General features: G+C 45.1%; 2 protein-coding genes across 2 annotated transcripts in view; both read left to right on the plus strand.

Moving 5' to 3' along the window:
• LOC130513406 (uncharacterized) overlaps window positions 1-26,328 on the plus strand; it is a 328,720-nt gene that overhangs the window by 189,159 nt on the left and 113,233 nt on the right. Inside the window, exon 14 of the mRNA XM_057012116.1 lies at window positions 22,544-22,657. Within this exon, the coding sequence (XP_056868096.1) occupies window positions 22,544-22,657 (114 nt within the window). The remainder of the gene's footprint in view (window positions 1-22,543; window positions 22,658-26,328) is intronic.
• Window positions 6,820-14,543, plus strand: LOC130513457 (uncharacterized). Its single transcript, XM_057012217.1, has 2 exons — window positions 6,820-7,784; window positions 11,986-14,543. Exon 2 carries the CDS (start codon window positions 12,045-12,047, stop codon window positions 13,422-13,424), a length of 1,380 nt encoding a protein of 459 aa, XP_056868197.1. The 5' UTR covers window positions 6,820-7,784; window positions 11,986-12,044; the 3' UTR covers window positions 13,425-14,543.

A 26,328-nucleotide genomic window follows, 5' to 3' on the forward strand; every position in this document is an offset into this window, starting at 1 on the left:
AGAGATGAGCAGCACAGTCTTCTCTCACTGCTTCATGTTTTCCATCCAACATTACAGAAGATCAGAGCAGAAGATCTGACTGTCTGGAAACTTCTGTTCATCTTTGATGGCCTGGATGAAAGCAGATTTTCACTGGGTTTCAACAAGCAACAGGTCATCTCTGATGTCACACAAGTATCGTCCGTTGGTGTGCTCCTGGTGAACCTCATCCAGGGGAACCTGCTTCCCTCAGCTCTCATCTGGATCACCTCCAGACCTGCAGCAGCCTATCAGATTCCTCCCTCGTGTGTTGACAGGATCACAGAAGTACGAGGCTTCACTGACTCAGAAGGAGGAGGAGTACTTCAGGAGGAGGTTCAGTGATGAAGATCTGGCCAAGAGAATCATCTCACACATCAAGGCCTCCAGGAGCCTCCACATCATGTGTCTGATCCCAGTTTTCTGCTGGATCACTGCTATAGTTCTGGAGGACATGATGACCAGAGACCAGAGAGGAGAGCTGCCCAAAACCCTGACTGACCTCTACTCACACTTCCTGAGGGTTCAGATAAAGAGGAAGAAGCAGAAGTATGGAGGAAAGCAGAGACCAGAGGAACTGACTGAGGCTGACAAAGAACTCCTTCTGAAGTTGGGTCGGCTGGCGTTTGAACATCTGGAGAAAGGAAACATCATGTTCTACTCAGAAGACCTGGAGCAATGTGGACTGGACGTCTCCGAGGTGTCGGTGTACTCAGGAGTTTGTACAGAGATCTTCAAGAGAGAGAGTGTGATCTTCCAGAAATCAGTCTACTGCTTTGTTCATCTGAGCATTCAGGAGTTTCTGGCTGCTGTCTACATGTTCCACTGTTACACCAGGAAAGACACAGTGGTTATAAATCAGTTCCTAAAATTTTCGAAACCAAACCGTTTTTCCTGGTTTACTGGGTTGTTCACAAATAACGACCCAGTCACATCTCTTGATGACTTCCTCAGGAGAGCACTAATGAAATCTCTTGAAAGTGAAAATGGCCACCTGGACTTGTTTGTTCGCTTCCTTCATGGTCTCTCTCTGGAGTCCAATCAGAGGATCTTGGGTGGACTGTTGGATCAGAGGGACAGCCACCCAGAAACCATCCAGAAGGTCCTCAACAACCTGAAGGAGGAGAACAGTGATGAAATCTCCCCAGACAGAAGCATCAACATCTTCCACTGTCTGATGGAGATGAAGGATCAGTCAGTCCATCAGGAGATCCAAGAGTTCCTGAAGTCAGAGAAGAAATCAGAGAGGGAACTGTCAGAGATCCACTGTTCAGCTCTGGCCTACCTGCTGCAGATGTCAGAGGAGGTTCTGGATGAGCTGAACCTGCAGCAGTACAACACCTCAGAGGAGGGACGACGTCGCCTGATTCCAGCTGTGAGGAACTGCAGGAAGTTCGTGTAAGTAAAGACTTTTGGGGCCGGACATCGGCGTTTAAATCAAGCGAGTGGATCATGTCAGGTAGCAATACCCCCTCCAGTGGTCATTCCTTCAATTCTTTATCTCCATTGCAGCGTCCATAAATTCAAAACAACAACAATTCATCCAGAAATGTTCAACACTGGCTGGATATAAGTTCAAAGGTCAATCCAGACAAACCAACATAAGGCAGGAATAATAGGAGCCACAAGTTAACTGGCTATCATGAAATTACTGTCATGTAATTAAATAACTTTTGTTGTTTGTATACATCGTATTCAAACGACAGAAAAACACATTTTAACTAATGACACGTGAATATTTTGCTTCATTTGTTCAACGTAAAAACAGCCGGCCTCGTTGGTTTAAATGGGTGTTTTAGGTCTTTGTGGCGGTTCCGTTTGGAGCCTTTATGTGACCCACAAAGGTGTTTGACCCTTTCCACACCCGTTAGGTGGCAACTCCATCACTAGCAACAAAAGGTGCAGTGAAAATGATTGAAGGGAAACAGGCAGATATAACAGAAGCTGAGGGCAATCGATGCAACCAGAGACTCTGATGTCATCGATCGGATCGCTGAATTAAGACTTGACGCACGATCGTACAAATTGTATGAAATGCAAAATATCCAAAGAGCCGATAGACAGATAAAAAGATGCACGTTTCTTTAAACCATTTGCTACAATCATTTTAAATATTGAGTAATTATGAGCTGTTCTAAAATAAGACAAATGTTAAGAATAATTCAGTTGCATTTCAGATCTGATGGTCGTTCAAACTGTTGCTCTACGGTGTTGAATTAGCTTTTCCAGGAAATGAGCTACATTTGTGTTGAGGTAGATTCTCAGATAAGTTGATTAGAAATCCCAAAGTTTGACTCACTATTTTTGTTTCATGCACAATAGACTGTCTGGTAGTTTTCTTTCAAAGAGTCATTGGGAAGTTGTGGCCTCAGCAATGACGTCAAACCCTTCTCATCTACGGGAGCTGAGCTTAATCGAGAACCAAAGCCTGACAGATGCCGAAGTAAAGTTACTGTCTTCTGCAATGATGCATCCAAACTGCAGACTGGAGGCGCTCAGGTCAGGAGGCCTCTGTTGGTCTTTTCTGAATTTCTTTACATTTTCTGCTTTCCTCTTCATTTTCATATTAGAAATGTGTTTTTATTTGCCCATTTATTCCTTTTCCAGGTTGTGGTACTGCAATTTATCAGAGATCAGCTGTGACTCTCTGGCCTCGGCGCTGAGGTCCAATCCCTCCCATCTGAGAGAACTGGACCTGAGTGGGAACCAGCTGCAGGATCCAGCAGTGAAGCTGCTCTGTTCTGGACTGGAGAGTCTAAACTGTAAGCTGGAGACTCTCAGGTCAGCTTCATTTTATCTTCGACATAACAACTAAACAATGAAAGGCTTCAAGATAAACTCCATTGACTTTTGGAGAAGAGAAGTGTAGTATGAATTTAAATGAGCCATAGAAAGTCAATTTTATAGATACTTTTTAACTATGTTGTTGCTGTAATATCCCAGTTTATCAGTGGGGGGGCAGAGCTCTCCTGACTCCAAGGGCCCTGATTAAATAATGAAATAAAATGAAATAATGATTTTGAGCAAGTGTAATATGACTTTTCCTCCAATAAGAGATCATTTCTTGCTTGCATGATTCTTATCCAGACTGAGTGGCTGCAGTTTAGTAGAGATCAGCTGTGACTCTCTGGCCTCGGCGCTGAGGTCCAATCCCTCCCATCTGAGGGTTCTGGACCTGAGTGGGAACCAGCTGCAGGATCCAGCAGTGCAGCTGCTCTGTGGTGCTCTCCAGGATCCTCTCTGTAAGCTGGAGACTCTCAGGTCAGTCAGAGATGATCCAGTACTTTCCCAGGTGTAACTAATTAGACAATAAATGTTTACATGTTTGATCTTTGTTATAAACGTAGTGTTACAGTTCTCAGAAAAAAGACCACACAGGATAGATTTGCAGTATTAAATTGGTTGTGGAAATCTGTCCCATGTGAGGATGGTCATCAATGACTAGAAAGGAAGTATCAGTTGTAGATTTGTCTTGTTTTATTTTAGGCTGGCCACAAAACCGCCCAAACATTCAGACCAATCAAAAATGGTTCTTCCTGTCTTTTAAAGATCAGAAGGAAAACTAAAAACCCAAAAGAAAGCTGCTGCAGTGTGCCATGCCCCTTCTCTACTGAGAAAACCAATCCCAAAAAAGAGAAAAGCCCAAGTGTGAAGTGAGCACCCTGTTAAACCTTGGTACCGAAAGCCTGCAGTCATTCTCATCTTAGGTGGCTTCATTCCAGCCAGAAGCCCAAACCTGCCTCCCTCTTAAAGGGGCAGCAGGTCAGTCCAACCACAGAAACCTTCATGAAGATCTGAAGCTTTCAGCATCCACAATTGTTGCACCTCACTTCCATTGGAGTCCAAATCAGAAGTCAACAAGTTGATTCTACACCGATTCTACACAATGCAACCATTTTAAAAATGTTTCCATGCATAAGTTTTCACACATTTTTATATAAATCTGTTTGTTCATCGCCTCCTTCTTTTGTCATGATCATTAAAGAAAATGACTTTATTTGAGTTTTTCTCCTCACAAATATGACTTTCTATGAACGATGCAATAAATGCAGCTTGCAATCTAAGACAATATGGAAGTATGTGTATATAATAGTCGTGGAAGTAGTTCATAAAATAATACATTTGCTCTTCTAATCGAATCTTTCTATGTTATTAAAGAAAAATCTGCTCTTAGTCAACAACATCTAAGACATCAACCAAAAATCCTAATTTTCTATAATCTAATATAAAACAGTAGAGAAGACTCTTTCCAGAGACACTGGTGGCAGGAATGCAGAAGTATCACCTGCTCAACTTGGAAGGTGGAGCAGAAACCACCAGCTGAGAAGGTCCTCAGCGAGAGGAAGTGGTGGAGAACCATGAAACTTGCTAAGCTCCACCTCAGCTCCAGAGACGGGCTGAGCTGGAGCTGTGGCACCAGGTATCGCCCAGAAGAGCCTCCAACAAACAAGCTCTTCTCTTGGGAGGAGAGGGCTTTGAATCTCAGCTCAGTGTGCTTGTCTCTAGTAGGTGGCAGCTGCACCTTTTCCTGAGGTCCTTGTTGATGCCCTGAGGGGAATTGATGCTCCTGCAATGTTTTCTGGTAGCATTGAGCTTGCAGTGGGGCAATCAAACACACTGTGGGGTGGCTCTCTTTCCTTCTCTCATCTGGAGAACAAGTGACACCAGCTGCCAATCATTGTTGGAGAAATGTGCAGTCAGGGGAACTATGCGTCCAGACTATAGCCACCCTTCCAGCATCCAGCAGTGTCTAAAACCTTTGATTTGGTTTCACCAGAGAGTGTAGGGATTGCAGGGTCGCTGCAGCATCGCCCACAAGCTATCAGGAGTGGGTCGCTTTGTCCCAACTCCTGACAAGAGTTGAGTGCTATTGAGAAATGTGGTTTCACAAACTTGGAAGGTATTTTGACCTACACACACTTTACATATGGTGTAGATCTTGTCCAACCGCCCTGAAAGAACCCAAAATAGGAACATACGGCAGATAAGCCGGTGCAGGACCAGAGGTTTGTTGCTTGTAAGCTGTGTTTTGCTCTGGTACATGTTGATTTTTATTTGTCTTCTCTCAAAATAATTGTTATTTTAGACTAAGTAGCTGCAGTTTATCAGAGACCAGCTGTGATTCTGTGGTCTCAGCTCTGAAGTCCAACCTCTCCCATCTGAGGGTTCTGGACCTGAGCTCCAACACGTTGCAGGATTCAGGAGTGAAGCGGCTCTGTTCTGGACTGGAGAGTCCAAACTGTAAACTGGAGAGGCTCAGGTCAGTCTTCATTTTTCTACCTATATACCAGCTGCTAAGATGGTGAAGTGAGGCTGTTCTCAATACTGCTGTGATGCACCACATTAAAAAAATTCCTTGTCATATTGTGAATTCAGGTACAACCCAATTAAGAACTAACGTAGGTTTAGTACTGACGCAGATAACATGCAGACCTGCACCGTATAACCTTATCCTGCATTTTTCAGATTGGTTGACTGCAGCTTATCTGAGATCAGCTGTGACTCTCTGGCCTCGGCGCTGAGGTCCAATCCCTCCCATCTCAGAGAACTGGACCTGAGTCAGAACCAGCTGCAGGATCCAGGAGTGAAGCTGCTCTGTTCTGGACTGGAGAGTCCAAACTGTAAACTGGAGAGGCTCGGGTCAGTCTTCATTTTTCTACCTATAAACCAGCTGCTAAGATGGTGAAGTGAGGCTGTTCTCAACACTGCTGTGATGCACACATTAAAAAATTCTTTGTAATATCGTGAATTCAGGTACGACCCAACTAAGAACTAACGTAGGTTTAGTACTGACGCAGATAACATGCAGACCTGCACCGTATAACCTTATCCTGCATTTTTCAGATTGCGTTACTGCAGTTTATCAGACCTTATAAAAGTTTCCCTTCTTTATTTAGATTATGGCGCTGCAGCTTATCAGAGATCAGCTGTGACTCTCTGGCCTCGGCGCTGAGGTCCAATCCCTCCCATCTCAGAGAACTGGACCTGAGTTGGAACCAGCTGCAGGATTCAGGAGTGAAGCTGCTCTGTGGTTTTCTCCACTTTCCAAACTGCCGACTGGAAACTCTGGGGTAAACACCATTCTCAAAAATGTCCATTATTCCATCCGAGGGTCCTCACACTTTCTGAGTGTGTGTGTTGTGCCCAGTTCCTTCAGGAGGGAGGGCCACACGGGGACCACTTATTCATGATAAATTGATTTAAGGACAATGAAAAAGCCGACAGATGGTAACCAAAATTAGAGAAAACTACGCGAGGTTGCCTGGTAGACACCAGCCAACGAGGAGGGAGATGGTGAGGAGACAGGAAGTCATCTAAGACAGGTTGTGCCTTTAAAGATGAGCCACAGGTGAGATGGATCTCCATGATGAGATGGGAGGGAAAGAGGTGGGGAGAACCTGGGAAGAGTGAGGTTCAGAACAATATATATTCTCCTTTGGAACAGTGCAAACCTGAAATGTTGGAATTGTGGTAATTACATATTACTATCATTTTTTAACCTGTAACTAAATTAAATATTTACAGATCATGCCTTTGATTAATGTTTCAGATTAATACTGGTTTCACTTATAACCTTATAAAAGTTTGCCTTCTTTATTTAGATTAAGGAGCTGCAGCTTATCAGAGATCAGCTGTGACTCTCTGGCCTCGGCGCTGAGGTCCAATCCCTCCCATCTCAGAGAACTGGACCTCAGGTTCAACAACCAGCTGCAGGATTCAGGAGTGAAGCTGCTGTCTGCTCTCGTAGAGAATCCAGACTATGGGCTGGAGACATTGAGACAGTAGCTGGTTGAAGCCAGTCAACTCCCGCTCATCTGCTGCATCACTCACTGACCACTGGTGAAGAGCATCTGTGGAAACATCTGCCGTCTACTCCGTCCATAGATGAAGAATTCAGTTTTTAAAAAGCGGTGGTGGACTTTCAGGAGATCAGTCGATGGTCGACAAAGCAGAAGCAGCTTCGCCTTGAAGTTAAATTAGTTCCTGGTATCACACAATGCATCTTTATAAAGTTCTAAATGGCTCCTCGACCACTCTTATAAGCATGAAAACATTCTCTTAATTGTCTCTTCAAATGTCTGTATTATACGTTACTATTTTACATAATGCCTTCAGAATCTTTAGGGTTTGTGTCACTTTAGTAAAATCAAAGCATTTTTCTTTATGCGCCAGCAATGAACACAATCTAAGAAGTCTTTGACACTAAACATATGGAGCTCCTATAGAACAAACTAAAGATTTGTTGTTATTAAGATAAAGAAATGCAACATTTCCCCCAGAGAGAAACGATGGCGATGGAAAAAGCCCTGGCTGTGTGTGTGCATCACAGCAGGCGTGGGTTCTCCTCTCTCGAGTCATGCGGGTCTCCTTTGAAGGGCAGATGAGGAGGTTGGTTACAGATTCCCCTCAGAAAGATGATTACGGTGCCAAAGGTCATCACCGGGGTAACCAGGAAGAGGCAGAGTCGGTCTACTGTACGAGCAATGCCGCTCCAGTTATCTTTCTCCTGTAAGGATTAGACATTTATGCCACTTGTGATCTTTTTAAATCAGACTTTGGGTTGAGCACTCTGTTTGAACCATCTGAGCTCATTGTAGTCGTTCTTGTTGCGCATGTGTTTAATGATGTAGTGGCTCCATCCACAGCCGGCTTGATCTCTGCGTACAGCTGATCGCTCGCTCCTCCCTCTTCTTGTGGTTTCACAGCTCCACACAGACACCAAAGCTCAGAACTCAAATGAAGCTACTGATGCTTCTATATCTCATGTGTTTAAATGTTTCTGGAAACGTACGGGCAGCGTGTGTGACTCGGGTCACCAGTCCGTGTCTCCCAGACTGTTTCTCAAACATCAGCTCACTGCGGGACTTCACACTGTCGTACTCCTCAGCCGAGGCAATGTAGCCCACTGAGCTGGATCGCCGCGGTAACGCTCCATCCCAGTACGGCTCTGCCTCAGCAGGGCGGGACATGCGCAAGATGCGGGGTAATCGCTGGAGGAAGAGCTGGCAGAAAAAGAAACAGGATTTGGAACACTGATACTGATGTGTGTATGTGTGTGTGTTATAGTGGAAAAACCACATGTTCATATATCCTCTTTCATATGTTATTAAGTCATATGTTCACATATTCTCTTTCATATGTTATTAAGTCATATGTTCCTATATCCTCTTTCATATGTTATTAAGTCACATGTTCATATATCCTCTTTCATGTTAAGTCACATGTTCATATATACTCTTTCATATGTTAAGTCACGTGTTCATATATCCTCTTTCATATGTTATTAAGTCACATGTTCATATATCCTCTTTCATATGTTATTAAGTCACATGTTCATATATCCTCTTTCATATGTTATTAAGTCATAGGTTCATATATCCTCTTTCATATGTTATTAAGTCGTATGTTCATATGTCCTCTTTCATATGTTATTAAGTCGTATGTTCATATATCCTCCTTCATATGTTATTAAGTCACATGTTCATATATCCTTTTTCAAATGTTATTTGTTGTGGTTCGGTTTCTGGCACACGGACTTCTCACTTCCTCCCCTACCTGCAGGAACGGCATTCAGGGGGGCGCCGATCTCTGAAGAGCGCTGAGCCTCCAGCGCACCTGCAGCTCGTTACGCCTAAATCAGGAAGACAATAGTTAACAGCAAACGAAATAATTAAAATAAAAAGAATAAGCTTAGAATAAGAAAGGGATTGCGCAGTACACAGACACAGATTCTAATTTTTAGGCGCTTTTTTGTGATTTAGACTTAGATTTGATATTTTATTAATTTGAAACTTTACTGTGTTTGCTTATGTGTTTATCTGCTTTGTGTTATGTGACTGAGGATCAAAACATTTTACATGTATTTTTTGGCATAAGTTAAATTACTTTTGTGTAATGCTAATAGTTTAACATCATACTGTCGAAATATCTGCATGAGGAAGTTTATGTAATTACAAAACTACATTTTGGGTAGAAATAAAGTTGATGAGTCCTTATATTTTCTGTTAAGTTTAAATGTATTTGTTATTTTACTCTTTATTTGCATATTTGAATGAAACTTGAACGCAAAGTTGTCTGCCCCTTTGTTTACTTCCGGTTACTGTCGCAAGTTTCCGGTCTCGTGAGCTAACTCTCGCTAGCTTGTCACTGACGGTGGTCGTCAGCGCAGCATCAGCGAGTCTCCAGCCCGGACGCGGCTCCTTCGTGCGTCCACAGAGGCTCCGTCTGTCTCCTACTGACTTGTATCTCTACATTTTGTCGTCGCTGCTGGTTGTCAAACGTTTGCTGGAACTTGTGGCGCTCGGCTGCCGGCGACGGCAACTATATCTGTTTTAAAGAAGCGGAGGAGACCGCGGAGGAGGTTCCGAGGATGAACCCTCAGTGCGCCCGCTGTGGGAAGATCGTCTACCCGACAGAGAAAGTGAGCTGCCTGTACAAGGTCAGCTGGATGACCCGGAGAAGCGTCCTTTTAGTCCGTTTTTGCGAGGATGACAGAAACGGGAACCTCTGGGCAGGTCCTGTGAAGTTGGACACGATGGTGATTGAGAACTGGAAGGAAAACGACCCTTATATATCCTTTTTTAGGACTTAAATGGCAGATATCACAGAAAAAGAGCTCATCAATAACTGTAAATGAGCCAGACTTGCTGGTCAAACCAGGCTTTTGTCGGAAATCTGTTTTTTAAATGCATTTCTTTAAACTCTTAGAACACAGAGGAACTCTTTTATTGGGGGCAGAAAAGGTACATTTTTATCTGGTAAAATTCAGTCAAAAGAGCACTAAAAGCATGAATAAACTGAATCATGTAGATTCTAATGACATAAGCTGGAGCTCCTCCAGTTACAGCCCATAATGAGACTGCAACTGTTTCTGTGAAAGTGAACTTTTATACAGTTTACATTCTGCAGACTTCTGTCAAATTTCAATGCAAACATTCACGTTAATCGATATAATAGAAATCTGTTACACATCATGGATCAGTCAGTAATCTTGGACAACAGCAATGTTTAATCCTGGATCACTGCTCGATATATTTAAATGAACAGAGATGGCTGATACTGATTTAAGACAGAATTTGTGCATTTTGATGATCACATTCATCGGATTTTTAACCACTGATGGAAACATATTGATTCATTTAAATCAGGGGTGTCAAAGTCAAATGGACGGAGGGCCAAATAAAAAATGTAGATCCAAGCCGAGGGCCAGACTGATCCAATGTTCATTGAAACATTTTAAAATGACGGCATATAGTCTGATGTGATGATGTGATGATGTGTCGAGCTGGTGACACCACAGAATCATGAGTGCCAATCCTACTCCATCCAAGTCTTTTTCACTTGCCATGATTAGGTCGGGATTTTAACACCTAGTCCTATAGAGAAGTCTGATGTCTGGTGTCAAAACCAGTGACTGCTGCGAAAGAGCAGATGACAACCGGGGAAAGACCTGGTGACAGCCAGGAGAGACTGCTGGCAGGAGGGAATAGACCCCACTGGGGCTGCACGGGCTAGCTACCCATGTTAGCAGGAGCCGGTCACTAAATAGTGATTCGGTGCCACCCAATATTGCTACAAAGAGCTCAAAAGGAAAAATACCCCTCAAGTCTACGAGAGTGGGGGTGGAAGATGACTCATTGGCGGACCACACGGTAACGAACCTTGCAACGGAAACGACAATGAATCAAAAGCTTCGCATGGCAGGTAATGGAGCAACGGCAATGGCAGGATGCAAGCTACAGAGCTGCATCTGCGGCTGGAAAAAGATAACATCAGAGAAGGGCCTCAAGATCCACCAGGGTAGGAAAAAGTGCCTGAGAGAGCTAAGTGAGGGGCCTCGCATTGACCACTACTTCCTCAGAGGTAGGACAAATAAGTCGAGTGAAGCCCAGTGGCAGGATAATCACCACAGTCCACAGGGTATCAGAACCCCAGACGAAGCGCAACCAGGCATGAATCCACCCATGGACGTGAGCACAGAGCCCATCCAGCCGCAGCCAGCAGTAGAGAGGAAGCTGGAGGGACGAAAACCTCAAATTTTGTGGCCTAAATCCTGCCAAAAAAAGGAGTGGGAAACCGTTAATATAGACCTTGTGCACCTCCTGGAAGGCCTGAAAGGAGGCGTGGAGAAGAAGCTCGACAAGATTGGGGAAATCATCTACAGCTATGGGGCAGAGAGATTTGGGGTGAAAAGCGGGAACCTTAAGTTGCAGAAGGAACCAGCTCATCTCAAGTCCAGGAGGCAGCGAGAGATTGAAAGGCTTGTGAAGGAAAGAAGATGTCTGAGAAAACAGTGGAAGAAGGCCGCCGAAGCAGAGAGGAAAGGACTTGAGGCACTACAAGGCGACCTCAAGCAACGTCTGGCAACACTGAGAAGAGCTGAATGCTTGAGAAAGCAACACAAGAAGAAGGAGCGAGCGAGGACTTCCTTCTACAGAGATCCCTACAAGTTTGTGAAAGCCCTCTTTGTCAAGGAGAAATTTGGGACCCTCAAAGCACCCATAAGGGAACTAGAGGAGCACCTGAGGAATACCTACTCAGACCATCAAAGACATGTACCAGCCTGCATCCCGGATGACATGCCACCCATCCAACCAGTTGAGCACCAGATGGAAACAAGGCCGCCGACATGGAGTGAAATTGAGGGCACAGTAAAGCGGGCGAGAGCAGCATCAGCCCCTGGGCCCAATGGTGTCCCTTATAGGCTTTATAAGAACACGCCAGATGTCTTAAGGCACCTCTGGAAGCTGATGAAAATGGCATGGGAAAAAGGGATAACCCCAAAGGCATGGAGAAGGGCAGGTGGGATCCTGATTCCCAAAGAGAAGAATTCTTCAACCATCGATCAATTTCGCCAGATCAATCTTCTGAATGTGGAAGGGAAGATATTCTTCAGTGTTGTGGCTCAGAGGCTTTCAGCTTTTTTGCAGCAGAACAACGTTGTTGACACCTCTGTGCAGAAAGCAGGCATAAGTGGATTCTCAGGCTGTCTGGAACACACAAATATCATTTGGCATCAGATACAGATGGCGAAGAAGGATAAGAAAGACCTGCATGTGGTTTTTCTGGATCTGGCCAATGCTTTCGGGTCTGTGCCTCATGAGGTGTTGTGGACAGCCTTCACTTTCTTCCAAGTCCCAGAGGGCATCACACGGCTCGTCAAAGCCTACTTCCAGGACCTTCAGTTTTGTGTGACAGCACAAGCTAGCACGACTGCTTGGCAGCATCTCGAGGTTGGCATTATGGCGGGCTGCACCATTTCCCCACTAGCGTTTACCATGGCAATGGAGCTCATCATTCGAGCATCCCGTTGGGTGGTTGGAGGCGAACGGCTGAAGAATGGACTGCGTCTTCCTCCAATTAGGGCGTACATGGATGACATGACAACAATAACAACAACAAGGGCATGCACCAAACGCCTACTGGAGAAACTCCAGAAAAACATTCAATGGGCACGGATGGACATTAAACCAAGCAAATCTGGCAGCATCTCTATTGTCAAAGGACAGCTTGCTAATGAGAGGTTCCACATTAACAACGAGCCTGTACCAACAATTTTGGAGAAGCCTATTAAGAGTCTTGGCCGCTGGTACAGTGCAGAGCTCAAAGACTCAAAGCAGGTGGAGCAACTCAAGCAGGACACCATCAGTGGCCTCAGGCAGATCAACAGTACTGCTCTCCCTGGAAAACTGAAGCTGTGGTGCTTTCAGTTTGGGCTGCTACCTCGGCTCATGTGGCCAATTTCCATCTATGAGGTCACTTTATCTCATGCAAACCGGCTGGAGAGACTGGTGAATGCGCAGGTGAGGAAGTGGCTCGGACTGCCAAGATGTCTTAGCAGTATAGGCTTGTACGGCAGTGGAGTCCTCTCCCTCCCAATCTCAAGCCTGGTGGAGGAGTATAAATGTGCAAAAGCAAGACTGGAAATGACTCTTACTGATTCCCGGGATCCCTTTGTCAGAGGTGCTGCTCCAACCCTAGCAACGGGAAGGAAATGGAAGCCATCGGCAGCGGTCGCAGAGGCAAAAACCAGCCTGAGGCACCGGGATATAGTAGGGCATGTCCAGCATGGCAGGAACGGCCTTGGCATGGAAGCAACAACGCCTACATGGCAAAAAGCTACCCCAGCCAAACGGCGGCACATGGTCGTGGAGGAGGTGCGCCATCAGGAGGAAGCAGCTAGGTGCGCCAAAGCGGTCTCTCAAGCACAGCAAGGCCGCTGGATGAAGTGGGAAGGTGTTGAGAGGAGGAGAATTACATGGAGCGAGTTGTGGAGCATGGAGTCTAGCAGGCTTAGTTTCACCATTAGAGCCGTGTACGATGTCCTTCCCTCTCCAACCAACTTACATCTCTGGAATGGAGAAGAACCAGCCTGTCCACAGTGTGCAGCACCTGCAAGCCTCTAGCACATCTTGGTGGGTTGTAAGATCAGCCAGACCCAAGGAAGGTACACCTGGCGCCACAATCAAGTATTGAAGTGCTTGGCGGCTGAACTTGAGAAGAGAAGGGTAAAGATCAATTCCATGCCTCCAAATTCCCAACCTGTTGCCCCATGGAAAATGTCCTTCGTTCGGGGAGGGGAGAAACAAGGGAGTAAGCCAGCTCCTCTGGAGGCCGGCGCACTCACCGTTGCCCGAGACTGGGAAATGCGGGTGGACCTCAGCCAGAGGCTTATTTTTCCATCTGAAATCGCAGTTACCAACTTGCGCCCAGACCTGGTCCTATGGTCCAAATCCTGTCGGCGCGTTTTCATCGTGGAGCTCACTGTCCCATGGGAGGAGGCAATCGGGGAGGCATACGAACGGAAGAGACTGCGTTATGCGAACCTAGCAGCTGAAGCAGAGGGGCGGGGCTGGAGTGTAAAAGTGTGGCCTGTGGAGGTAGGCTGCAGAGGCTTTGTTTCCAGAACCACCACAAAGCTCCTGAAGGAAATGGGCATCAGAGGGCAGGCCCAACGGAGGGCAGTAAAAGAGCTCACTGCCACAGCTGGGCAAAGCAGTCACTGGCTGTGGTTGAAACGGAGGGACATATTGTGGGCGGCCAAGTGATCATGTGGTGCCATTGTGCAACACACACACCCAGGTTTGATCAGCCTGTGGTGGGCCAACCTTGGTGGAGGGTGTCTTGTGTTAAATGGCTGAAACACCTAATGATGCCAAGGCACACAACTGATGATGCGTCGAGCTGGTGACACCACAGAATCATGAGTGCTAATCCTACTCCATCCAAGTCTTTTTCACTTGCCATGATTAGGTCGGGATTTTAACACCTAGTCCTATAGAGAAGTCTAGTGCAGGGGTCACCGACCTTTTTGAGACCGAGAGCTACTTCCTGGGTACTGAATCATGTGACCAAAGATGAGTGAGTCTGGCAGATGTGCATCAGGGAGGCCTGTTCTGTGTTGGTTCTTGATGAAGTTCCTGTCAGAAAAGGCTGATTCACAAAGAGAGGTCGAACCAAAAAGGCTTGCAACCTCCATAGCTGCTGTACATACACCACTGTACTTTTCTGTGTCAACAAGGCACCAAAAGTTTGGTGCAGCCTGAGAGGTTGCACTGAACTGCTGAGCAATGCATGATATGTCCACGTTCATGAAAGGGTTAGAAATGAAGGACACACATGGCTCAAGCTGATCCAGGTCCCAAAACCTGTTCTCAAACTCTTGCCCAAGTCTTTATGAGCTGAGAGCACTTTTCTGCGCTTTAGTCCAAAGCCTCACATGCAGAAGCGTTGTCTCTCGGCACCATCTGCACAGAGGGGAAGTGCAGCACCTTTTGTCTGTAAATGCACAGAGAAAATGTTCATCTTGGCTTTAGATGCATTTACAGCACTGATCCTATCAGCAACAGTCTCACCTTTGCCTTGAAGCTCCCAGTTCAAACTGTTCTGTTTCCCAGTAATGTCCGTTAAAAATGCAAGGTCCAGTGTCCAGCCAGTGTCCTCCAGCAGCGCGGCGTCTTCCCCTCTGGACTGCATGAACTCTTTTATTTCACTCAAAAGGGACAAAAAAGGAAGCAAAGTCCGTCCCCTGCTGAGCCATCGGATTTCTGTGTGTAGGAGCAGGTCACCATATTCAGTTGGCAGCTCCTCCAACAGAACCTGAATGTTCTGAGCTGTTTGGCTCTGGAGCGGATGCTGTTTCTGATCTTCACCACAGGAGTCATCACGTGCTCAAAGCCCATCACTCTGGCACATGAGGCCTACAGACAGCAGGAGCCCCGTCTGTAGTGGGCCGCTCACAGCGGGAGCCCCGTCTGTAGTGGGCCGCTCGTAGCGGGAGCCCCGTCTGTAGTGGGCCGCGCATAGCGGGAGCCCCGTCTGTAGTGGGCCCCGTCTGTAGCGGGCCGCTCACAGCGGGAGCCCCATCTGTAGTCACTGATACCAGCTTTTCCAGCGGCACTTTTTTCTCCACCAAAAACTCCTTCACCGAGTTATATGTGTCAACTCCCCTCATTATATATGTCAACTCCCCTCGTTATATATGTCAACTCCCCTCGTTATATGTGTCAACTCCCCTGTTATATGTGTCAACTCCCCTCGTTATATGTGTCAACTCCCCTCGTTATATGTGTCAACTCCCTCGTAGTTGTCTTTAGGGGCAGTAGTGTGAGAAGTTCTTCTCTTGTGGAGAAAGAAACTTTCGTGGTGAAAATGATCTGTCTTCTTTCTTTTTTCTGCCATCTTTTTATGGGTCAGTCGTCTCCTCGTTTTGGCTGCGCCCGCTCGGCTGTTTGGTCGTAGCGATCTGCGTAGACGCTACGTTTTAGTCATGTGCATCATACTGACCTTTGAACTATACTAGGTCATAGTTCATTTATATTAAACATTTTTTTAATATATTGTTATTTCCAGTTTATGTGTAAGTGTGATTTAAACAAGAATCACAAACAAAATAAATTAGATGCAGCTCATTGGTAAGTGGTACTATTTGAGCTATTTTTAGAACAGGCCGGTGGGCGACTCAGGTGGTTCTGACGGGCGACCGGGTGCCCACGGGCAACGTGTTGGTGACCCCTGGTCTAGTGAACCAAATTGAACCAACTGAAAACCTAACAAATATTTTACAATATGATCAGATAAATAAAGCAATAGTTTCTTATGGCTCTGTCAGTCATTTTTAATTTTCAAGAGGCACAAAAGACAAATTTGCTTTCTATAAAAATCCCCATAACATGAACATTAATGAATGAAGCGGTATTATTCAAGGCACCATCAGTAGATTTTCTCATTTAGCAAAAGTGGGCTAAATTTACTTCAAAGAAAAAAATTATAACAGCAATTTTCTATCATTCACTCAACTGAAATATTTTTAGAACATAATTGGATTGAAATACAATAACATAAAGTGCAAAAATCTATTCACCAAAAACAACACTTTCTTCAAGGAAAAGGCACATGTGCAATGAAAAATATTAACTTTTAAACTTGAGCTGAGTAATAATTGTAAATGTGTTATTGCACCTTAATGTTCACTTGTTTGAGGCTGATACTTGGTGGTGTCTCATCTTTTGGACGAGTTCATCAATGTTGGGGGTCCGGCTCTGAGCTGAGGAACTCCTCACAACTGAGTGAAGGTGTTCAGCAGGAAGTCCACTTCTGTGTGATGTTTTGTTCAGCTTCATCAAAGAAAGCAGTTGTTCCCGCAGGTCTGTGCTGCCAAACACAGGCAACGTTGGAGCAGCCTGGATGTGTGTCGGGGAGGAAACGGGCAAACTCCGCAGCACCCACTGCCCCATGTGTTGCCTTCAGGGCATCACTGCATTGGAGCTCAATCAACTCCATTTGGAGCTTTGGTGCTGAGCTTTCCACCTCAACCTCAAACGGACGGCTGAGCAGTTCAAACCTGCTTTTTGGTGCTTTTAAGTCAGTGACTCGGCGTGGGAAGTCAGCGGCAAGAACACTCATTTAATCAGCAAACTGTGCGCTCGGGAACACGCTGGTAGAGAGCTTCTCTTTCAGGGTCTGGCAGCTGGGAAAGTGGCTCAAGTTTCCTTTGTGCATCTGTGCCTCCCACAGAGTCCGTTTGGTTCTAAAGGCCTTCACTGTACTGTACATATCAGAGGGGACACCACCCCGACCCTGCAGCTGCAGCTTCATTGCATTCAGATGACTCGGAATGTCACACAGAAAAGCCGTTTCACACAAGAACCTTTGGTCTGGGAGTTGAGTCGTGTCTTTCCCTTTGCTGTCCAAGAACATCCGATCTCCTCAGGAAGCTGGAAACATCTTTGCAGCACCTTTCCCTGGCTTAGCCATCGCACCTCAGTGTGATGGGGCAAATCACCATGCTGCGTTTGCCACTGGCTCAGAAACGCCTTGAACTGGCGCTGAATTAAACCTTTGGCTCTGATAAAGTTCCCTGCGTGCGTGATGGTGAACATTCCATGTTCCATGTTCAGGGCTTCAGCACACAACGATTCCAGGTGTATGATGCAATGATGAGCTGTCAGTTCATCCGTAACGTTTTCCTCCTGCATCTTCTCCCGTATCTTGGCCACCAGTCCACTCCTGTGTCCACACATGGCAGGTGCTCCGTCTGTTGTCCAACCCACCAGTTTTTCCCGAGGCAGCTCCATCTCATTTCCACATCTTGACACCTCTTCATACAAATCCTGTCCTGTGGTTGTGCCGTGCACAGGACGTAACGCCAGAAACTCCTCTGTCACGTTGAGGCTGGAGTCCCCTCTAATGTCGGTGCTCTCATCCACAGCCAGGGAAGATGCCATGAAATCTTTCCCCTTTTTCTCCAGCTGCTCTTTTAGATTGAGGGACAACAATGGTGTTTCTGCTCAGGCTCCCGTTTCAAAAGAGTTGCCTTTTGTCTGGGCAAACGTGCTCACAAACTTTAAGCATGCAGTGTTTGATGGAATCCCCCTCTGGAAATGGCCGGGCTGATTGAGCGATCTCTTCTGCCAGAATCAAACTGGCCTTGACAGCAGCCTCGCTTTGAGATTTGGCTTTTCTGAATAGAGCCTGTCCAGATTTGAGGCCTGGTTTTAACTCCTCAACCTTCTGTAGCTTTTGTTCCATGTCCATATTCTTGTCTTTGTCCGCGTGTTTAGTTTCATGATGCCGTCTCAGATGATATTCTTTCATTACCGCCACCCTTTCTCCACTCAGAAGACACCCAGGTTTCCCAGCTGCCTCCGTGAACATGTGCTCCCACTCCCACCTTGTTTGAACCCCCGGTTCTCAGTGTCCACCTTCCGTTTTGCCATTTTATGGGTATCTGAAAGTTAACTTTTGCTGTTATGCTAATGACTACTGATAAATAATGAAATGAAGCCACCTCCCGCTCAGACTGTCACCGTTGCATTGTGGGAAATGTAGTATTGGCCTGTGTAAAACATCTGCGGCCTGTGGGCCGGTTCTAATAATAAATCAATATCATCCCGGGGGCCATAGAAAACCCTCGACCTTGACTCTGACATATGAGCTTTAAATGATTTCTTTTGACTCCATTTATTTGGCTGTTTGGATATCATCTTTGCTAGTGTGTGTGTGCACGCGTACGCTCTATGGAACTGGCATAAAGGATGTTAAAATTAGTCTAAATTAGTCTAAATTAAATAAAAATTCATCCATTCATCATTCCCAACAGGCGGTGTTTGATTAGAAACTCTTTCTGAACTCTGGTGCTCTGAAACATCTCCGCTTCCATTTTCAGCTGTTTTTATTCTCAATAACATCAAATCATCCATCCATCCAAATTGTGGTCCTGTTGGACCACCAAAGGACAAACACTTTCCATTTAGCACGGGAAAAAAAACCCAAATCCTGTTTAGCAATGAAGCTGTGGGGAGAGTTTGAGGAGCGTTTTTGAGGAACACGCTGCCATATTGGGTCCAAGCTGCTGGGGTTTTTGTTGTTTCCAGGTGAATCGGTGGGCAGCGGCGTTACCGCCTGTCTCTGCCCCCCCCTCTCTCCCCGTGGTCGTGGTCACGCCGGGCATCTTTACTGGTCCCGTTTTAAACAGGTTCTGTTGGGAACAGGTGTTCTCCAGAACTGTATTTCAGGCTGCTGTGCTGAAGGGCTGTTTTCAGTAGCAATAGAGCCAGAGTGTGCCTGCTCCATATGAACCCCCCCAGGCCGTGCTTTCCTCCTGGCTGAGCCATAATCAGCTCTGGATGGACTGGTTCACGCTTGGACTGAGTCAAGATTTGATAGCTTGACTGATTCTTACAGTTTTTGATCAAACCCCCATCTGCTGATTCCAGGAGATCTTTAAAGGATCTCAGAGCTTCAGATTTATGAAGCCTGCTCAGCCCCCGGCAGCGCTGATGAAACCATTTCATTCAAACGTGCGTATAAACACTTAATACACGCGTGTGCGTGGATGTAGACTTTTTAGTACTTTGGGTTCATATACTTTTTAGTATTTTGCAGATTCGTGTCTGTATATAAACCAGATCCTCCTGTAATAAAGAACTAAAGGCTGACTGTTGTCACGTGACCTTTCTCCGTCTGTGTCCGATGATGGAACCTGCCTGGAACATCTGGTCCACAGAAAAAGCAAAACAGCTCACAGAACTGGTCCAGTTTAGGCCCAAAAATGACAATAAATAATTTAAATGTGTGACACAGTTTCAGTCGTCATCAGAATTAATCAAAAATATTTAAACCAACAAACTACACACAGAACCGCAAAGTTTAGAGCTTAAAGGGAGCCACAGGTGAAGATTTAAAGCTCAACGCAGCTGAAGAAAAGGAGAAATATCATGTGGTGCTTTACCGTCGCCTTGTGGACACGCGTGGAACTGCAGACAATAGTTAAACGCGCTCCGACACATTCTGACCTCTGCTGCTCCTCCTGGACTCCAGGGCTGCATCAATATGCTGCTTTTACAAGTCTTTCAAAATCTGTGAAGCATCATAAATCTTATTTAACTAAGTTTATTTATCTAATTAAGTTGCATAGTAAGTTTTCATTATTTATGGCATTAAAATAGCAAAATAACTTTTAATCATGAACCCTCCCAGAATGCTTTTATAGTAGTGGAATATAAATCAACAGCCATAAAGTTGTTGATCAACAGAGGAGTGTTCGGAACGGTTGGATCAGGACCCGAAAGCAGCAACACGCAGTGGACAATGGTGTCCGAAAAGCGTCTTTATTTTAAAGTGAACAAGAACAGTTCGGTCCGCGTTCACAGAGAGGCGGAGAGACCTCGAGAGAGTCCAAAACAAGTCCGCTAGGAAAACTCTCAAAAATAGTCAAGCCACAGAAGTCAGGGTTTGGCGATGAGGACGAAAACACTCCGCCGCTGGCAGACGGGAGTTCTGTCCTTAAATCTAACGGGAGATTGAAGAGAGACCGCAGGTGCGTGTGTCTGCGGGGCCAGCTGTGGCTGATGAGCGGCTCCTCCACGCCCCCTGCAGGTAGACACCAGCAACAACGGTCCCAGAAACTGGGAACCCAACAAACCAGTTTTTCAAAGTATTCCTTTCAGACTAAGCAGGAAGACTGAAGACCGACAAGGTGAGTGTAAACGAAGAGCATTATTGAAAAGAATTGACAGTTGTGTTTGGAGATAAAGTCAAGATTTGAATCAACTAGACTTCATATTTAGTTTTAACACAAAACATCGTTGTACATTATAAATGAATTGGTCTTATTTAACTTTCTTATAGTCTGGCTTTAGTTATAGTTGAATAGTCTTTCTAAGTGAAGTTTAGTTTATGTTTCTGCTCTTTGCTACTGATTCTAAAAGAACTTTAAACCCTCCCAGAATGCTTTAATGGTAGTAATGTATACGCCATAAAGCTGGTGATTAGGTTTTAAAAGTGAAAGTATTCTCTTCAGACGAAGCAGGAAGAGCAACATTTTTGTGACAGGTGAAAAGCTCTTAGAGTTATTAGAGTTGTTCAACAGTCCAGGTTACAGATGGATATTTTGGTATTACCTGTCAAACAACATCTAATCGTGTGCAAGTTAGCATCTCTCAGCCGGGCCAATTTAAGACAATAAACTTTAAAAATAACTAAATAAATAAATCCACACAGGATCACAGGACACCAACAGGATTTTGGGTTCATGTTGCACGTTTTCTCACAGTGTTTATTGTTCTATGTTGTGGAACCACTGTGAAAGAAATGCAGGAGTGGGTGTCATTTCTTTCATCTATTTTAAATAGAGCAGTGATCTTTGAGGACTTGGATCATAGAAATAATTGAAGAGCGGAACAAAGGAGGGAAGTTAAAAAGTCCTGACTAGTATGTTTATGTAGCACCAAATCATTTAGTGGCTGAGCTGAAGACAGTCCTTTCACCATGTTGGCCTGTGGAAAACCAGTGTTGTCGGGCCGATAGACCAGCATTAGACAAACGATTAGGCCGAAACAGAACCCAAATGCAGCTATGTTGCTGTAATTTGCTGTTGAAGAGCTTCCTGTTCTGCCTCTGACTCAGCCAGATGATGGTGAACTATAAATGAACAGGGTCCCTTTATAGTTTGATCCATTCTTTGATCTGCTGAGGGGGTTCGTTCAAGTTCCGTCCTCCTGAGCCCGGCCCATGAAAGCTAATGCCCTTACCTGGAATGCTGCGTCATTAGCGGCTTCATTTTTTTGGGCCTGTGTTGCATCGTTTATCTATCCAACTCAGTGTCTCAGCACATGCTCACATAAATGTCCTCTAGACGGGCACCCAACACGCCAAACACATGCGAGTGCACGCAGACTGGCGTGCACGTTGTGGACTTATCCGCAGCTGCCCTGGTTAATCCCAAAGTTAATCCCAGGTGTAGTCATTCCTGCACAGTCGGAGCATGTGCCATGACACTCACACTCATTTTCCTCACACAACCACGTGAGAGGAGCATGCACGTCACCCACGGGTTCACTAAGTGTTCTGTCGGAACACATCACTTCTTTTCTGCTGCTTCTGTGTGTTTAATCCTCAATACATCCACCAGAAAGACTCCATTCTCCCCAAATCTCCGAGCCCCCTTAAATTGAGGTCTAATGATGTTTTATCACACTCTCTGCAACATGTCTCCATTCATCCACGCGTTAAAAAACCTGCCTCGCTGTAGAATCCTGGTGTCAGTTAAGGGGCGATTGATATGCTCCCAGGACCAACCCCCCCCCCCCCCCCCCCCCCCCCCCAGCGTCCCCGTCGTTGCTGGACCACCGTTGGCCACCAGTTGGGTTTTGGGATCAAAGTGGGGGCGTTTCCTGTATCCGGTTCTCCTCACGGATCCATGACTACAACATGTTGCTGCAAGTGCAGAGACGTTTGCTCTGGAAAGAACTTTAGAGCACATTCAGTGCTGCAGGATGAGGGGCTGGAAAAGGTGCCAGTTCTTTTCTCACTGCAGGGAACAGTTAAAAAAAAGCAGCTTAAACTCTGAAAACATGAAAATTATACAGAGACATCATTGATTTATTGATTCAGTTGCTATCCAGAATGTATTAGAAATGTTCCTGTTTGATAAAAATGCAGTGAATTGGGATTATTGAACTACAACCTCTACAGATTATTTACCTTCATCACAGTCTCATCACTATTTCTGATGTTTCCTCAGGATGGACGAGGACAGAGCAGAGTCCACAGTGCCCAGCAGGGTGTCCCTGAAGAGTGACATGTCCAAAGACCGCCCTTTAAACTTCGGTATTGGACCTCAAGGCTCACCTTTAAAGTAAGGTTTTCTGAACCACATAACTCTGCCTTAGAACATTTCACAACCATACAAAACATCATTTTGTAGGTATTAGCCTCTACTATCGTGAAAAATGAAATTCATCAGGTCCTTAAAATGAAACGGTGCACCAACATGTCAGGCGTTCGCTCCCATTAACTCCCATGTTAATTTTAGTGTGGTAAATCTTTTAAAACTGAAAATTGCTTTTGTTTTTAACTGGTCATTTCTCCTACATGGTTAACATCATCTCACAAAAATTCCTAGGCATATATTTTAAAGTTTCCCAACAATATCCATCATTGCAGAGTGCTCCAGCTCTCCATTTAGATACGGATGGGTAAGACATGGCAGGTCTGTGCAGCTTGTTCTGCCACACTGTTCCACCACATGTCATGAAAATTCATTAAAAAGTCTATTTTTAAGGCTCCTGGTTCTAATAAACCCATAGACAACAATATCAGTCATTTCTAAATGGTTGAAATAAGCTTTTGAATACGCGTGACCTCTGTGCTATTTAATGATCAGTTTCAGAGACCAGACTAGTGTATTTGGAGCATAAATGGAGAACTTTTGTTCTATTCTATGAGTTTATATTCCTGATTTGATACTTTTATTTTTAACATAAATTCACAATGAAGAAAAGCCACTAAACACTTACATCAAATACACTTTTCTCCAACTAAACAAGCTTGTTAGAACATAAATAACTTTAATTTTTTTTGCTCAGTGTTCATTCAATCTTCAACTGTCAGAGCAAACTGAAAGTAGAAGTGAACGCAGCCTTTCTTAGGCGTTGCTAACGCCCAGTAGACATGTATAACCACTATTCCCATTTTTGACAGCTATCATAAACGGTCTGCTTCCATTGGAGATTCCTCCTGTCCCGAGGGTGAAAAGAAACGGAGAACTGAACTGCAGACCGCCGACCTGAACAACAGCGTCTCACGTAAGCTCGTACATTTGTATTTATAAGATACTTTTGGGTCGGAATAAAGGAACAACTTGTGTATTTACAATGTGCAAGAGAAGATCCAGAGAGCACTTGTTTGGTTCCACTGGAACCCCTGGACCCTCTTAAGACCTTCCTAAATGCTTAGACAGTATTTAGCAACATTTAGTCATTTAGTTCTGGAAAGTGTTAAAGAGTTGAAGGCAGGTGACCTTTACAGGACAATGGGTCTGCTGAGTATGATGTGTTTGGAGAAGGTTTGATGTGTTTTTCTAAATATCATCCAGCTTTTACCAGCTGTTTAGTCCAAGCAAACTCTTGGAAGACATGGAAATGGTTGTTATAGACTAAATTACATTGAAACCCAATGAAATAAAAGAATAGGTGTACATAAGAAGACATAACATTTCAAACTGACAGTAAGATGGGTCATTACCCGACTGTTGCTTCTATCATTCAAACATGACAGAATATTTTCCAGTTGAGGACATCTGTGTTACTGCTGTAGATGACAATTGTAAAAGGATTTAAAAGATTGTTTGTTTTAGAGGGTGGTGAACTGCAGGAGGTGATAGAAGGTCATAAGATGAGTCTGAAGAGAAGATGTGAACATGTGACTGAAGGAACTCATGAAGCAGGAAGTGGAACCCTGCTGAACAAGATCTACACTGAGCTCTACATCACTGAGGGACAAAGTGAGGAGGTGGACACACAACATGAGGTGAGACAGCTTGAGATAACCTCCAAGAAGAACATCCAGGACACTCCAATCAAGTGCCAGGACATCTTCAAAGTCTTATCTGAGCAACAGAGACACATCAGAGTGGTTCTGACCAACGGTGTCGCCGGCGTTGGAAAAACCTTCTCAGTGCAGAAGTTCAGTCTGGACTGGGCAGAAGGTTTGGAGAACCAAGACATCAGTCTGGTGCTTCCGCTCTCATGCAGGGAGCTGAACTTGATCAGAGATGAGCAGCACAGTCTTCTCTCACTGCTTCATGTTTTCCATCCAACATTACAGAAGATCAGAGCAGAAGATCTGACTGTCTGGAAACTTCTGTTCATCTTTGATGGCCTGGATGAAAGCAGATTTTCACTGGGTTTCAACAAGCATCAGGTCATCTCTGATGTCACACAAGTATCGTCCGTTGAGGTGCTCCTGGTGAACCTCATCCAGGGGAACCTGCTTCCCTCAGCTCTCATCTGGATCACCTCCAGACCTGCAGCAGCCTATCAGATTCCTCCCTCGTGTGTTGACAGGATCACAGAAGTACGAGGCTTCACTGACTCCCAGAAGGAGGAGTACTTCAGGAGGAGGTTCAGTGATGAAGATCTGTCCAAGAGAATCATCTCACACATCAAGGCCTCCAGGAGCCTCCACATCATGTGTCTGATCCCAGTTTTCTGCTGGATCACTGCTATAGTTCTGGAGGACATGATGACCAGAGACCAGAGAGGAGAGCTGCCCAAAACCCTGACTGACCTCTACTCACACTTCCTGATGGTTCAGATAAAGAGGAAGAAGCAGAAGTATGGAGGAAAGCAGAGACCAGAGGAACTGACTGAGGCTGATAAAGAACTCCTTCTGAAGTTGGGTCGGCTGGCGTTTGAACATCTGAGAAAGGAAACATCATGTTCTACTCAGAAGACTGGAGCGATGTGGACTGGACGTCTCCGAGGTGTCGGTGTACTCAGGAGTTTGTACAGAGATCTTCAAGAGAGAGAGTGTGATCTTCCAGAAATCAGTCTACTGCTTTGTTCATCTGAGCATTCAGGAGTTTCTGGCTGCCGTCTACATGTTCCACTGTTACACCAACAATAAAAGGATAATGGAATCATTCCTAAAATATTATAAACAAAACCCCTTTTCCTGGTTTGTTGGGTTGTACACAAATAACGATCCAGTCACATCTCTTGATGACTTCCTCAGGAGAGCACTAAGGAAATCTCTCAAAAGTAAAAATGGCTACCTGGACTTGTTTGTTCGCTTCCTTCATGGTCTCTCTCTGGAGTCCAATCAGAAGATCTTGGGTGGACTGTTGGATCAGAGGGACAGCCACCCAGAAACCATCCAGAAGGTCCTCAACAACCTGAAGGAGGTGAACAGTGATGAAATCTCCCCAGACAGAAGCATCAACATCTTCCACTGTCTGATGGAGATGAAGGATCAGTCAGTCCATCAGGAGATCCAAGAGTTCCTGAAGTCAGAGAAGAAATCAGAGAGGGAACTGTCAGAGATCCACTGTCAGCTCTGGCCTACCTGCTGCAGATGTCAGAGGAGGTTCTGGATGAGCTGAACCTGCAGCAGTACAACACCTCAGATGAGGGACGACGTCGCCTGATTCCAGCTGTGAGGAACTGCAGGAAGGTCGAGTAAGTAAAGATTTTTGGGGCCGGACATCGGCGTTTAAATCAACCGAGTCGATCATGTCAGGTAGCAATACCCCCTCCAGTGGTCATTCCTTCAATTCTTTATTTCCATTGCAGCGTCCATAAATAAAAAAAACAACAATTCATCCAGAAATGTTCAACACTGGCTGGATAAAGTCAAAGTTCAATCCAGACAACCAACATAAGGCAGGAATAATAGGAGCCACAAGTTAACTTACTATCATGAAATTGAAACCATTTGCTATACATAAATATTTGAGTAAAGATGAGATAATAGGACAGTTCATAAATTAATATCATAGAATTGAATAATTCAGTCAGATTCATTTAG

Source organism: Takifugu flavidus, chromosome 17 (genome assembly GCF_003711565.1).
Source record: "Takifugu flavidus isolate HTHZ2018 chromosome 17, ASM371156v2, whole genome shotgun sequence".
Taxonomy (NCBI): Eukaryota; Metazoa; Chordata; class Actinopteri; order Tetraodontiformes; family Tetraodontidae; genus Takifugu; species Takifugu flavidus.

Excerpts from the sequence above, each read along its gene's own strand:
- LOC130513457 (XM_057012217.1), top strand. The coding sequence starts at position 12,045 with ATGGCGAAGAAGGATAAGAAAGACCTGCATGTGGTTTTTCTGGATCTG.